General features: G+C 48.6%; 1 protein-coding gene across 1 annotated transcript in view; it reads right to left on the minus strand.

Annotated features, from left to right (window-relative positions):
• Positions 1-15,589, minus strand: part of BACE2 (beta-secretase 2) — a 96,054-nt gene that overhangs the window by 13,045 nt on the left and 67,420 nt on the right. The window contains exons 5-8 of the mRNA XM_010338255.3: positions 14,162-14,296; positions 11,812-11,913; positions 7,398-7,547; positions 1,795-1,963 (exon numbers count right to left, since the gene is read on the minus strand). Coding sequence (XP_010336557.2) covers positions 1,795-1,963; positions 7,398-7,547; positions 11,812-11,913; positions 14,162-14,296 — 556 coding nt within the window. The remainder of the gene's footprint in view (positions 1-1,794; positions 1,964-7,397; positions 7,548-11,811; positions 11,914-14,161; positions 14,297-15,589) is intronic.

Raw genomic sequence — 15,589 nt, forward strand, 5'->3', positions numbered from 1 at the left:
TAAAAACAAATGGCTATTAGACTCTGCCATATTCAGTGGACTCTAACAGCTGTTGCTATAATAGTCTCTACTTTAATGACATTTAACAAGAGAACGGAAACTGTGGGCAAAATTGCTTAAGTTCTTATATTCCCCTGGTTAAAAAGAAGTAAAATAGTCACAGTTAGGAAATTCAGTGATATTTCAGTCCCACTTGCTGCTACAAAGAAAGTTCTCACTCAATGACAACTGAATAGGCTGAAAGAGTTATTGCACACACAAAAGGTAAACACTTACTCATGGGCAAAGACAGAAAACATGGCAATGGAAGGGTGCCATGTCTGCTCACAAGAGCAAAGTGAAAATACTTCCACACAGATATTTATGCAGACACGTCATGATGTATCATATGCGTACACTGGGTTGAATGATTTTATTTATATAGAATATGAATTGGCCTAACAGTCCAGATGCAATCTTTCTTTTTAACATTTCTGTTCTCTAAGTTGTTACTTTTCTGACATGCCACTCTGCCAAAGGCAGCTAATGAAGCACCCCTCATCTGCTTTACTTACCAGGAGTCCTGCTTTAAGACCATGTTTTAGGTATTAAAAAATAGTAGCTGAAGTCTCTCCCTCCTGGAATAATTCTGCTGTGATCACCTGGCATTCTGCCTGGACACCTCATCCCGGCAGCTCTTCATCTGGGTTCCGATCAGAGTGAAGGTCTGAGGTGAAGCTCCCAGGATGGTGGTTCTAGTGCCCTCACCTGTCCTTCAACAGTATCTCATATCCATCAAATTCCTCCACATCCCCTTTCCTTCAGCCACATGATGACCTTATATTTCACTATCCCCAAATTTCCTTCTACTTCACATCCTTGTCATCAATTCTTTTTTGACTTCACATTTAATTTTTCTCTCCTTTCACATATCACCAGCACAACTTTGGAATTTCATTCTGTTCCTGACTTCAAATCTAACGCACCAATTCTGTTTTCAGTCCCTTGACATCTTATTTTGAAAGGCTACAGTTCTCCCGGCCATTTCTCTGATTCAGGCTCTTCTTCCACTTGTCTCTGGCAATTCAATCTCATGCCCACTTCTGTGATTTGCCTCTGCCTTGCAGGCTGGACTCTCAGTCAGAAATACCTAATCCTCCCATTAAACCATGTGCTGTGTAAGCACTCCATTTCAAGGAAACTGTGAAATCTGAAGACATTTCCAAGCTTATGGGGTTTAACCATCCTCTTAACTTTCCTGTGCTCTCCTGGTTTCTCTGAAGACCTGCCAACCCTTCAGCTAGACTGCAGAGTCATGCTGCGGGCCGCCCTCACGTCTTTCAAAGGAACCCCATGAGAAACAGGCGCTCCCTGGTCTCATTATGTTAGGATTTCAAGAAATCACAATGGTAGGCATTCATTTCCTATTTCAAAATGAGGACAGCTTTAAGGAAAAATAAATGTACACAGCTTAAATGTGAAACTTCTTCCTTACTCATATTGCTTTAACTGTCAAAAAACTGTCATGTAACTCCAAGGCTCCACAGCATATTTTTACTCCTTGACTATCAGGACTAACACTCAGAAAGCATTTTCCAAGTGCCAAGCCCTGGACTACAAGTTTTACATGGATGATGCCATTTAATTATCTCAGCCACCCCATGACCCATTTTACTGAGAAGATTTTGAGCCCTGGTAATAGGAAGGTGTGAAAATTCAATGGTAGTTGATGTGCCATCAAGAATGGCTTCCAAGTCAGCACATTACATAAAGGACTCTTGTCGGGGATCCCCTTTCGATGTGAGAATCGCTCACCTGCACAGGGGCTCGCTGCGAAGCCCACCCTCTTCCGGGCTCTGTCAAAGACGACGTAGAAGCCTTCCATCACCGTGGCCCCGATCACCAGCGCGTTTGTGGAAGGGGAGATGCCGAATCGGTAACATTCGTAATTCAGGCCGGCCCCCATCATGGGCTGAATGTAAAGCTGTTTGTCAGAGAGGAGGGAGCAAACAAACAAGAAAAAGCACAAATCAGGCAACATCACAAAACTGCCGAGGTCACACGCATGCTCGGGACCCTCCCAGGTGCTGGGGGAGCTGCAGGGAAAGAGAGATGATCTCATCCCTGCCCTCCAGAAGGAGAGAAGACCAGAAGTATGGTGATCAGTATTATTGATCAGGACAGAGCAGATGATCCATATCCACCACCTGGAGTTACTGGCAGGTGCATACACCCAGATGTCCATCCAGCTGTCTGCAGACAAGAGTCAAACTCTATAATTTTGAAGGGATTTATTCTGAGCCAAATGTGAGTGATCATGGCATGTGAAACAGCCCTCAGGAGGTCCTGAGAACATGTGCCTGAGGTGGTTAGGGCACAGCCTGGTTTTATGCAATTTTGGGAAACATGAGACATCAATCAAATACTTTTAAGATGTATTTTGGTTTGGTTCAGAAAGGCAGGACAAGTCAAAGTCTAGAGGTAAATTTAAAAATGTTCTGGTTTATAATTGGTTAGGTTTATCTAACCTGGGATTAATAGAAAGAAAGTGTTTGGATTAAAAGAAAGGATTGTGAATATCGATGTTTTATTGTGCAGAGGAAGCTTTTAGCTAGCAGGCCATGAAGAGAAGAGGTTGTGAAATGTTTCTTATGGGGCTTAAAAGGGTGCCTGACTCTTAGTTGATTATCTTCTGGATCTGGAAAGAATAAAAAATAGGGAAAAGGGAATTCTCTACAGAAAGTAGATTTTTTTCTCACAAGAGACAATTCCGCAGGGCAATTTGAAGATATGAAAAGGAAGTATATTTGGGGTTAAAATATTTTAATTTCTTTCCTTATTTGTTATGTGATATTATGCGAGAGCCAGGCTGGAAAACAGGGCATGTTCTACGGGGTTAAATAAAACCCCTCTAGTGAGATTTTATAGTTTGTAGGGCAGACTCCCCAGGCCCCTTAGGTAGGAGTTTGGTCAAGAGAATAAAAAACAAAGTCAGAATTTAGTCCTCACCTCCGTCTGGCCATCTGCCCAGCAGTCAGCCGCTGAGGACTTCACAGGGCTCCAAAGCTGCCCTCTGAACCTGGACTACAATGATGAATGCCACACAGCCCCTGTTCCCTCAAGGTTCCCAATCTAGGGGGAACCAGGCAGTGACCACGGGGTGGAAAGTGCTCACACAGACCTCCTGGATGGGTACTGGTGCCCACTTATCATGCCCTCTGCGTGGAAGCTTTCCTCACTTGGGCTCTAAGAGGGCCATACTCTTCTTGCTAACTCCCAGGCCACTCCTTCTCAGGCACCTGTATTGGATTTCCTTCACCTTCCTCCCCTGCAAGCATCAGAGCACTCTTGGACTCTGGCCTCCTCTCAATCTTCCCTCGTTGGGTGACCCATCTGGCCCCATCCCGTGGTCTCACCTTAGACTCCCACCTCCTCCTGTCCAGCCCAGACCCGGGCCACCATTGCCACACACTTACGTCCACCTGCCTGTCCACCTCTCAGTCAGCCTCTCCCGGGTAACCGGTAAAAGCGTGAATGCTGGCTATTCTCCCCCCAAATCAGCCTTCTCCCACGGTTCTCTGTCTCAGTAGACTCGTGGTTCACCCAGTTCCTGAGGCCCTGAAGCTCCGAGCCAGTCCTTTTCTCTCTTACCCTGCATGGAGATGGTAACCAGACCCCTGCGAGCCTTCTTGTGAAACTGAAGCAGAACTGAATCCCTCCCTCGCCCCACCCAGGCCAAGTCTTCACTGTCCTTGTCCCTCGGAATCCACTGCAATGGCTCCTAGCTGGCCTAGAGCCCATCATGCACCTCCCCGTCGGGCAGACACAATTTTAAAAGTAGGCAGTCTGACAAAGGCAGGACAATTTCCTCAGTGAAAAGAGGAAGACGTGATCAGCCTCAGAGAGAGGACGGCATCAGCGGGTCAGAAGTTCCGCCCTGTGAGAGGGCCGCTTCCCACAGGTGCTGCGCAGTGTTAAACGGACTCAGGTCGGCCCTGGAGATCCCTGGAGCCAACAGTATGCAGGGAAATGGGTCAAACCTTAACCCAATCAGTGAGCAAATCACTAGCCTATCAGCAGAACCATTTCTTGGCTTTTGACTAGCAAATAATTCAAATGCAGGCCATGAGAGAGTAGAGCAGCTGAGTACGACAAAATACCACCTATTGGGAGAAAAGCAGGAGTGCAGAACGAGTAAGAAAACGAACCTTCCCGTGAGTAATGATCAGCCTCAACGAGCAGAGGCAGGAACCACTGGGAGGAAGAGGTGGCACACTAATACCCAGAGTCCGGGGCCTTCCGGCTGTAGAGGGTCCGAGGGACTGCAAGGGGGTGATTTTGGAGGGGGCAGAAAAGGTTGGGAGGACACCGGCAGGGAGGGGCCGCCCTGCGACCACTCTGAAGAGCAGGCCAAGGCGGGACAATGCGGAAGCTGTGAAGAAACCTCGGAGCACCCCCGTGGGCGGGCGGCCGCTGCTTTTCAACAGGTCACGTAGGATTCAGCCCACGGGCTTTCGGAAAATAGTGCTGGGTGTAGGCAAAGTTTAAAGTAATTGCTTGTGACTTGACTCCTTGCTGCAGGAGCGATCGTTTGCCCACCTATTAGCGTTCCTGTCTGAGAGGTCCCAGGTGGGGGCAAGGACTCCTGGCGGTTTCCCTCAGTGTTAGAAAGGCTGCTGGGCAGAGCCTTTCTGCTGGGAAACGTGGCGCGTGTGGGGTCTCACCAGGTGATCTTTCCCAGCTTCCTACTGGAGTCCCCTCCCAGCAAGGGAATGGAAGGCAAGTGGGACGTGACACTGGGCAGGAAATCAGGAAAACAACAGGTACATTGGATTTTTTAAAAATAAAAAAATGTGAACATGTCGGAGTCAACCAAAAAATACCTACCATTGTAAGTGAAAGCAATAATGAATTCTTATGCAGAGATGTGCAAATGAAACATGAAATGCTCCCAAACCGTTCTCATTCTGCTTCTGAGCTTGCCCAGTGCTGGGTCCTAAAAGCTACTGAGGAGCCCAAGCAAGCCTTCATGGCTGTGACCCGCCTGGACTAAGAGGTTCCCCCAAATGCCTGCCTTCTCCTCCTGCTTATGAGTCCTTCGTGCCTGACATTTATTCAGCAGTGCACACCTGCACCCTCAAGCTGGGTTCTGACATTATTACACACCACACTGATGAAATAACGTCCACATCCTGCTTTTCTACTGGCCAAAATGCAATTATCAAGAGCACACGATTTTAAAGATGCTGAAAACACAGCATTGTAACATAGCTCAGGGCAGTGCCATTCATCCAAGGATACTGCATTCTTCTGAAAATGTCTTTGGTGGGTATTATTGTTTCTTCTTTATAGTTAAAGAGACATAGACACGGCTAAATACTTTGCTCAAAGTCACAACGTGAGGGCAGGGCAGTGCTAGGCGTGTAACACAAGCCTTGCGTGACAGCGGGTGTCTCCTGTTGGCCTGAATTTCTCCTGAAGCTTTCAGTCCTTTCCCCCAGGTCTCTCCCTTTCTGGGACACACATCCGGGTAAGGTTGAAAATGAGGAAGAGGCGGCAGTACCCTTTCCTTTTTCTCCCAAAATGACTCCTCCTTCCTTGTCCAATCCGCTTTATCCCAAGTTCATCAAATTACAACAAAGACCCACTGATGTGTCCATTCCACAGACAGTTAGGATGCCCTTTCCCTCCACTGCCTGGTGGCGTTGGGGAGGGAAGGATAATCTTTTACACTCACAGCTCTCATCTTCGAGGAACTTATAATTAATAGAAAATGAAATAGAAGAAAACAGAAGTCAAATGAAAAAGGCAACAGCATACAACGTACCCTAAAGATATGATTCCATGCCAGATGAGCAGAACAGAAAATATGCGTGCTGAGTGGGAGGTGCAACCTCACAAATGGGTTATTCTGCTCATCATAGTTTCAACAAAAGCTGGGTTGTTTGAGTTGAGTCTTAAAGGATGGGAAGAATCTGGATGTACAGGCGGAGTAAGGAGGGGGGGCATTTCAGGCAGAGGGGTTGGTGGAACACGGGGTGGGAGGCAGTTGCAGGCAAGAGGCCCTGAGGGTCAATGGCCACGTGGCAGAGGGTCGGGGTGCAGTGGGAATGCTGCAGAACTAGGGGGTGGGGTCTGGTGGGAGTCCATGGACAGCTATGCCAGAAGCCCTGAGCATTTACATGGTGGGGGTGCCCTGCTTGCTCACAGCAGGGGAGGCTCAGGTGAAGGCGGTGGTCTAGGAAGAGCAATCCGACAACCGTTTCAAAAAGAAGAGAGGATGGGGGTTTGGGGGCATGGCAGCGCTCTGCAGGTGACAGAAGTGCTGGTGACAGCCACAGGGCGAGGGCTCAGGAACGGAGGGGAGGAGGAAGTGGTGAGAGATGGGACTGAGGAAGACAGGTGTGGTCCATTTCAGCAGACCCACAGGATGAAGAGGGGGTCAGTGGGTACTGGAAGTACAGGGAGGAAAAAAACGATGTCTTCAAATTGGACAATCCAGTATTTTTTGTTTGTTTGTTTGTTTGAGACGGAGTCTCACTCTGTCGACCAGGCTGGGGTGCAGTGGTGCGATCTCAGCTCACCGCCACCTCCACCTACCAGGTTCAAGCAATTCTCCTGCCTTAGCCTCCCAAATAGCTGGGATTACAGGCACGTTCCATCACATCCAGCTCATTTTTGTATTTTTAGTAGAGATGGGCTTTCACCATGTTGACCAGGCTGGTCTCAAACTTCTGACCTCAGGTGATCTGCCCGCCTTGGCCTCCCAAAGTGCTGGGATTACAGGTGTGAGCCACCACGCCCAGCCCAGTTTTATCCTTTATACCTAGTTTAATGGTGATGTGTTAACTGCGACAAAAATGTCTCCAGGTGTCTCTCCCCTTTCCCTTGTAGCCAGCCCTTGCCAATGCGGCTCTGTGGCTCCTCCCAGCGTGAGGGGCGTCTATTCCCCCATCCTTGTAATCCGGGCTGGCCTTGGGCTTGTGTGGGCAGCAGCACCATGGAAGAGGCAGTGGCCAGTTCTGGGCTGACACTGTGGGAGCCCCTGCACGTCAGGTCCTTTCTCTCTCTCAGGTCCCTGTTACCATGTGTGACTCAGTCACCGGATGGAGAGAGAAGCATGGCTCCATTCCTCCACCACCTCGCCACCAGATATGTGAGTGAGGCCGTCCTACAACAGCCTGGGTGAAGGCCAGCCAGGGTCCGGCCAACCACCAGCTGAGTGGAGACATGTGAGTGAGCGGCTGAGGGCCGCTGCCCTGCCTGGACTCAGGGGCGGTGATAAGTGCGGCTGTCTTTTGCAGCATGATGGCGGTGATGATAGTTAATGCAGGTGTGACATCTCATATATGTGTCACGCATGGAATGCTTTCACTTTTGCATGTTAAAAAGAGCACAGCCCAAATCCAAGTTCATACCTGAGGCAGGATCGTGATACGAAATGACCTGCTGGAGTTCTCGTCTCTCAGGTAGATGGAGATTTTAGGGAAGTAAGACCAAGGTGTTTCCGAATTCGTCCAGCAAGCCAGCTGGGACCCAGTCCAGAAACCATCAGAGAATTCTGGAATCTAGACAAAACAAGATCACATGAGAAACCACGACTAGTCTGGCGCATCAACAGGAAATGGCTCCGGGCTCTCCTAGCCACCTCGCCAGATGCCCACGGGCACAAACAATGTTTAATTTGGACAGAACAGCAGGGACATTAGTCCCCTGGAACAGTGACAGTGATGACAAAATAATAATGATTGAAATTGTCAAGACACAGAAGTACCTACTAGTATTAGGCACCCTTAGAAGCCCTTTGCAGCAATAATTACTTCAATTCTCAGCCGGTGTAATGCATTATCCTCGCTACTTTACAGATGAGGCAAGCAAAGCACAGAGAGGTGAAGTAACTTGCCCAAGGCCACAGAGCAGAGTGCAGAGGTCTTTTAGAAGGGAGAAATCCTAATTTTCGCCTTCAAGGCCCTTCTGCTTATCACCTGCTCTCTGAATTCCATGAGCCCAGCAAGTTGCCTCCTGGTGCAGAGCCTGGGCTCTCTGCTCCTTTGGGAGATTTTTCTCCTCCTCCAGATCTCAGCACAGATGCCACCTCATCCAGGAAACCCTCACTGGCTTCCCCTTGTAACACTAGAACACCACCGTGCCCCTCTCCTTCCTGGCCTTTCTGCTTGTGGCAGATAACAATCCACACTGATCGGTGTGATACAGGTGTCTCTCCTGCACTAGAGTTCATGTCTTCTCAGGATAGAGGTCTGTGGCCTGGCCCCCACTGCAGCCCTAACCCATCACACACAGAAGAGACCTGGTGAATAACTGTGTAAAAAAATAAACGGGATTCAGGGACAAAAAGGTGGCCAGCAACACAGGATGTCCACCTGTGCCTCTCACCAGGGAACTGGAAGGAAGGTGGCGTCTGCCCATCTCCCGTCGTTGCTGAGTTGGCAAGTTAACGACACCTGCGTGATCTAACAGGGAGGCTCCCCAGCTATCTGCCCTGGGCCTGCCGGGGAGGGACTGCGTGTGTGATGTGTCTGTTGTAACACATCCAGGGCAGTGTCCCACGTGGGGCAGAGCAGGAAGAGGTCATGGCTGGGAGGAGGGACTGTCTGTCCAAGAAGCTGGGCTGGAGGGTCAAGTGGGCGCTGGGGAGGTGTGTGGCGGGGACACCATGCAAGATGCTGCGGTGGAACCTGCCTGCTGGACACAGCTGGTGCTGAAGACAGACAGGGATGGAAGATGAGACCGGGAGAGAACCGGGGCCGCCACTGTGAAGGAATGCTGTGACCACACGTCATCTGCCAGAGGGCTGAGGTCTGCAGCACATCAACGTGGTTCATGCATCGAAGTGTACGTGTCAGGCTCACTAGTTCTGAGTCCCTTGAACCCCAGAGGATGGCCTGGGCTAGACACACATCCCAGAGGCGCTGGCAGGTGAGCAGGAGGTGTTGATGAGGCTAAGGATGGTATCATCATGTAGGGGAGCAGGCAGCAAGAACAGGGGGCTCAGGCCAGAAAAAGAAGCCCCAGGAGGAAGGGCATAGGGGCAGGAAGAGTCCAAGGAGGGGGGAGGAGGGTCTCATAGAAGCCAAAGGGGAAGTTAGAGCAAAAGCCCCGTGGTTGGTTGGTTCATCCATCCATCCAGCGTTCTCCATTCAGACCATTTGTGACTGATTTGTGAAATTTCTAATGCTGACATTAATAGATCTTGGCTTTGTTAAAAAACAGAAGTTGACTGGAGATGTGCATCACAGGGAGAGCCCCTCCTCAGACAAGCTCATAAGAGCCAGATTTGGTGAAGAGCTTCGGTGGCCAGGCCGGCAGTGGGGCACAGAGCTCAGAGGACAGCGCCATGTCCAGCTCCAATGGCAGGTGGCAATGAGACTCTGAGGAGCCAAGTAACTGGCCTGGATAGCTTGCCTCAGATTTGGATGCGGGACTTCCTGTCCCCAGAGCCATGGTCTGGCAGCCTCCCAGGGGGTGAAGCCACGTGTCCTTGGCCAGTTTCAACCCTCAGATCACAGAGTTTTAAAGTTAGAAGTCATTAAAGTGGGTGTCATTTTGCATCTGGATTTCCTCCTGGAGAAGCGCAGGGACTGAGCCACACGGGTGCCGTGGCAGGGTCGAATGGGCCCCGGTCCCCGTGCCCCTGCGTGAGCTGCAGCTCGAACAATACTCCCCTCCAGGTTCATTTGTAAACACAGAACTCCAAGCCCTTACTCTCTAGAATCCCATCCGAACAACAGCCCAGCGTTTGTGCTGTCTTTAGGTCTCGGAAGCCAGCCCTCTCCTTAACCGGAGGAAACCCTAGCCAACGAGGTCGGCTTACCGGGACCTGGTAGATAAGAAAAACAAACACAACGCTGGTCCAGAGACGGTAAGACAGAGACACGACGCGCCTTTGTTATGCTTCCCCTGCCCGAGACAAGCAGGCTCCCCGGGTTTCTCCTCCTGACACAGGCACTGGACGAAATCAGAGGATAATTTTAGACAAGGCAAACAAATGTTGTGATCTCATTCTTTCTACCTTGTGGTTTCCTTGCAAAGTCAGTCAGGGCTCAGCGCGGGCCACGATGAACACGGGAATGCCAGCCCCACGCAGTCCCGCGGTCCTGCGTCGCACGGCACAGGGGCCCGGCCAGTCCACAGCTTGCTGGATTTTCTTTTTCTTTCTTTTTTTTTTTTTTTTTTTTTTTCCAAAGATGGGGTTTCACCATGATGGCCAGGCTGGTTTTGAACTCCTGACCTCAGGTGATCCACCCACCTCGGCCTCCCAAAGTGCTGGGATTACAGGCGTGAGCTTGCTGGATTTTCACGCCGTGCTTCAAACATGTCTTTGGGATGGTGGTCAGACTTTTCCATTCAGGATATTAAGTTGGAAGATACACTAATCCTGCTGAGGGCATTTTTACCATTTAACAAATGAGGATATCACTCCCTATTTTAAGCACGGTCTGATTTTCAGCACGCGCTCTAAATTTAAGGCACCAAAAATGTTACCTGCCACTTTCTCTGATTCAGCAGATAGTGGGAAAGATGGAGACTCTGCTGCGGCTTCAGTGGCAGCTGCGCCAGGCAGCTGGCTGCCTTGAGTCCCGCTGCTTCCAAAAGGGCCCACAACCTTTCCTGCTTATTTCCCTCTGTGTCTGTTTCATCCGCGTGCCACTCTTCCCGCAGCAGTTACAGGCATTTGAAGTTTGGGTTCAGGACAACCCAAAGCCGTCTCCCGCCTGTCACGTTTCTGCTATGAGCGGCATCCACTGCACGAGCTCCTATCGGCCGCTGTTTGAACTCAGCCATCACAGCAGAGCAGCAGGACAGTGAGCCCCACGCCGGGGCCGCAGCACAGAGCCTCTGACGACCTCACAAGGTTGCGTGGACAGATGCTCCGAGAACTCGCAGGAAGCCAAAAGGAACGTTCACCTCGCGTCTATACAAATAGCAGCAGTGCTGTGTGGTTGGACCTTAAATGGAAGCTCCAAGTGTCTACTAAACACCAAGCGTTTGACCCAAACCTCACAACCACCCCTCACTTGGGAGTACGGAGGCTCTCCGGGGGCACAAAACCCCTCCTCAGGCATCCAGCTAAAAGTGACAAAAACTAGAATAAATTTAATTCTATTTCATCCCCAAAGCTGTGCTGTAGCCAATGTCTATTGCCGTGAACTGACTGGAAAGTCGGGGGTCACGCCAGGAACACCATCAGCCAGGTCCCATAAAGACATGCTGGCTACAATCATAACTTCAGCTGTATTTCAGAACATGACCATAAAGTGATTATTGGACTGGCTGACGGACCTTTATCTTCTGTGAAAAAATGATACTGTTTTACAGAAACAGAAGTTAAGATATCACTGCAGAGATGCAGGCCAAAAAGGATCAAAATTTTTGGTTTATGTGTTTTGAAGTCTATAAGTATATTCTTGATTTATTGTTTATTCTAATATAGTTATATTACCAAGTGTTGTTTTTCACAGATTAAAGAAAAACTACACCAACTGAACTATTATGTGAAATACTAGAGGGCCCTGCACATTCAGATCCAAGTCCTCTGAGGTTTGTGAAGGTATCATTTGCTAACATCAGAGAGGACTGTGAAATTAACAAGTAACGGTTGAAACAAAATCCTTCAGAATATAGATTTGAAATACATATAAAATATGTCTACATATTGCACCTATATTACACATAAAAGGTACAAATACAACATATGAACATTTGAAATGCATGGAGCAATAGTTCAGAGACACTCAGAACACGCTGTGCTGCTCCTCAGCAGGTGGTTGTAACCCCGCGACTCGGGGACCCGCGACTGTCCTGAGGACTCACCAGCGATGCGCGGGCCACAGCCTCCACCACTGCATCGAACACCTTCTGGGGCAGGCGCAGCAGCGTGGTGCCACTGTCCACGATGGCCTTGTCGGCGTTATACTAAAACGGGAGAGAAAGGGGAAGGCGTGTGAGTGACGGTGGCATTCCCCACCCTGCGCGGCTCCGGTGGCCATCACCATCTCTCTGTTACACACACATCCAGGCAGTCATGCACTCATCAAGGCCTGCAGTTGTTTATTTATGTTCTCAGAACCGGGGAACGAGCGGTCTTCCAGCCCAACACGCTCACTTCAGAGACAAGGAAATGGGCCCAGGAAAGGCAGGGGACATGACCCAGGTTCGCAAATCAATAGCCCTCCCAAGGCACAGCTCTTTCCTCACTCAGAGCTGCCCAAGTTCCTTCACTGAGGACCCCCATTCCTGCCCCAGGGCAGAGGGAAGACCTATTTGCTTTTTGAGGCTGAAATATACTAAAAGCCACCTGCACAAACTACACAGATCAACTCTCTATGACCTCACTAATGAAGAGAAGAAGGAGGGACAATTTTTCAATAGACATCCCATGTTTGCATTGGGAACAGAACCAGAGCCACACTGATTCATAGGCTGAGACACACACAGGTGCTGCCAGCCCCATCCCCACCTGCAATGTTCTTTATGTGGCAGAGGGAGAAGGTTGAGGCCAGTGGCCAACACTGGACAAGCCACCCCAACCACTATGGGCACAGCTGCATGGGCAAGGCTGCCCGTGGATGGAACGAGTCTGGGCAACTAGATCCTCCTGCCTTAAGGCAAATCCGTGGGTCTCATGAGGAAGTCTCCTCCAATGACGTCAAAAGGGAGGAGGAGTTAAGAATTTTTTAAACATGAAATATACCGATTTATTAGCATTTTTCACAAACACTATTTTCAGTATAAAAACAAAATTTAAAATATAACTTAGCTTATTCATAAAATTTTCATTTTTTTTAATATGTGAGAAAAGTAAATATGTAAAAGGCCTGTAGCAAACTGAAATGTTGCGCTAAGATGTCCTGGATTTTGTTGTTTGTTCTTTTGTGGGGTGGGTGCATATGGGGTGGGCAGGAAAGAAGCTAGAATCTAAGAATCACACCTCCAAATACAGGCTTTTCCTCGCTAATACACACACACACACACACACACACACACACGTTTTGTATTTTGTTTTACATTCGGACATTTGATTCTACCACTGGGTTCTTAATTGACCAATAAGTGCCTCTTGACAATAAACACAGATTTGCAATGGAAGAGATTGCCATTTTTATCAGTCTTTAGTTTCTCAGAGGTACCTGCGTACGTGAGAATTGATGGTGGGATATGATGGGCAATAAGAGCGGAAGTGCTAACAGGTCAGAATGTTTTTTTTTTTTGTTTGTTTGTTTGTTTGTTTGTTTTTAGAAGAAGTTTCGCTCTTGTTACCCAGGCTGGAGTGCAATGGCGCGATCTTGGCTCACGGCAACCTCCGCCTCCTGGGTTCAAGCAATTCTCCTGCCTCAGCCTCCTGAGTAGCTGGGATTACAGGCACGCGCCACCATGCCCAGCTAATGTTTTTTGTATTTTTAGTAGAGACGGGGTTTCACCATGTTGACCAGGATGGTCTCGATCTCTCGACCTCGTGATCCACCCGCCTCGGCCTCCCAAAGTGCTGGGATTACAGGCTTGAGCCACCGCGCCCGGCCCAGAATGATTTTTATAAAGCATTCTAAAAGGGCTGCAGAAGACTGAGGCTCCCACAAGTCATCATAATCACAATGTTGTCATGTGTCATGAACAAGCCAAATCACAGTGACAGGGCGGGAACACGGGTCCTAAGAGGCTCGGTGTCAAAGCTCTGCATGTGGCCACTTTCGCACCACCGAGCCACACACATCTTTACAGCATGACTGTTCTTCGGGGAGAATTGTGTGCTCTGGGGGCCTGGCTAGCTGTGACTGGAGGAGAAAAAGCTGATGATCTTTTTTGATGCCATATGTCCTACACTGATTAAAAATCTGCTTATTTCAACCTCTTAAACTGAGCTCAGGGACCATCAGTCCAAGGTGAATGAATGGTGAAAGGTGTAGCTCAGATAGTTCTCTTCACTCACCATTTAATGCTAATTTTGCCCTATGAAGATGAGTGGTTGGGAGGACGCAATGTTTGGGAGGGAAAACAATTCATTGATTAAAACTCACTGGACAGCAAGGACCTGAATCTTTTCATGCAATGAACCTTTATCATACAATGTAATGTACCTTCTCTTGTCATAGACAGGTTCCAGCTGTCATATTTAAGTGACCCAGGCATACACAGAAAGACACAACAGAGACTATAGCATGAATACCTCTCTGCAGTCCAGATTAAGGCTTTGGCCTCCAATTTCCAATTTCAGAATTTCTATCTGGTAGTACCACTCCTCCTTAATAGGGGTATACCAGATGTCTCCTTTATACAAACTTGGTTCAATTCCACCCAGGACCTGGGACAGAAAATATTTACAGGTATAAGAGTAAAAATACACAGACGTGTCGATGGGTTACACACAGAAGCACGCGCTTGTAAAGTGAAACTTCACTGCAATCAAAGCTTCTACTTTGTGGTGATGTCATGAAACAAATATAAACGCTTAAAAAATAAACAAGGAGCTAGGTGTGGTGACTCACGCCTGTAATCCCAAACTTTGGGAGGCTGAAATGGGCGGATCATGAAGTCAGGAGTTCCAGAACAGCCTGGCTAGCATAGTGAAACCCCATCTCTACTAAAAATACAAAAGTTAGCCAGGCATGGTGGTGCACGCCTGTAGTCCCAGCTACGCAGGAGGCTGAGGCAGGAGAATCACTTGAATCCAGGAGGCAGAGGTTGTAGTGAGTCGAGATCACACCACTGTACTCCAGCCTAGGTGACAAAGCAAGACCCCATCCCAAAAAATAAAATAAAATAAAATAAACAAGGAATGTTACGGGTTCATGTCTGCAAAGGTCAGATGATATTATGCCCTAGTCTAAACAAGACGCTTTAGTGATTTCTCTTATCCAAAGAAAGTACATACATGTTCAGCTTTACAATATTGACATTTTCCTTCAAAGAAATGCAATAAAACAGTTAACCACACTGACTGACAATTATTTAATTCCTCGGAGGTCAGAGAACAGAAAAACAAGAGCTTCCCTGATCAAAGCTTCATTTTGCAAGATTGTAAAACATTTCCTCACCAACGCTACGCTACCCTCTTCCCAGAAATGGTAGAAAATCAAAGTAGCTGAGGATCAGGGCAGAGCCCGCCTCTCACAGTCAGACAGCAAAGGGGCTGGTGGTACCCCCTTCTAGTGCATTCTTCCTGTCCCCTACAGCTTTCGATGTCTGGGGGCAGGGCCCTGGAGGGAATCTCAGGCTCCAGCATTTCCGTGGTGCTGCCGGCCTTGGTTCTGTTTCAGCAGCAAATGCTTTTGCTGTGGTACGTGTGCGTGTGGAGAGACAGCGAGAAACGGTCTACAAGGCCTTCTATTTCCGCGCCAACTTCATGAACTCTCCTTTGCCCCCTACCCACAGTCCAGCCCACTCACCACATCCCCAACCCCCACCCACAGAAAGCGGGGCACTTCCAAGGACAGTAAGGAAAAGCTTTAATGGAGTTTGGAGAAGGATGAGAAATCATCCTTCCAGATGGCAGGGTGACATCAAGGATTGTCTAATTTTAGCCATTTTTAAAAAGATTTACAACAAGGATGATTAAAGTTTTACAGTACCTATGCACACCTACATGCCCAATAGT

Source organism: Saimiri boliviensis, chromosome 18 (genome assembly GCF_048565385.1).
Source record: "Saimiri boliviensis isolate mSaiBol1 chromosome 18, mSaiBol1.pri, whole genome shotgun sequence".
Classification (NCBI taxonomy): Eukaryota; Metazoa; Chordata; class Mammalia; order Primates; family Cebidae; genus Saimiri; species Saimiri boliviensis.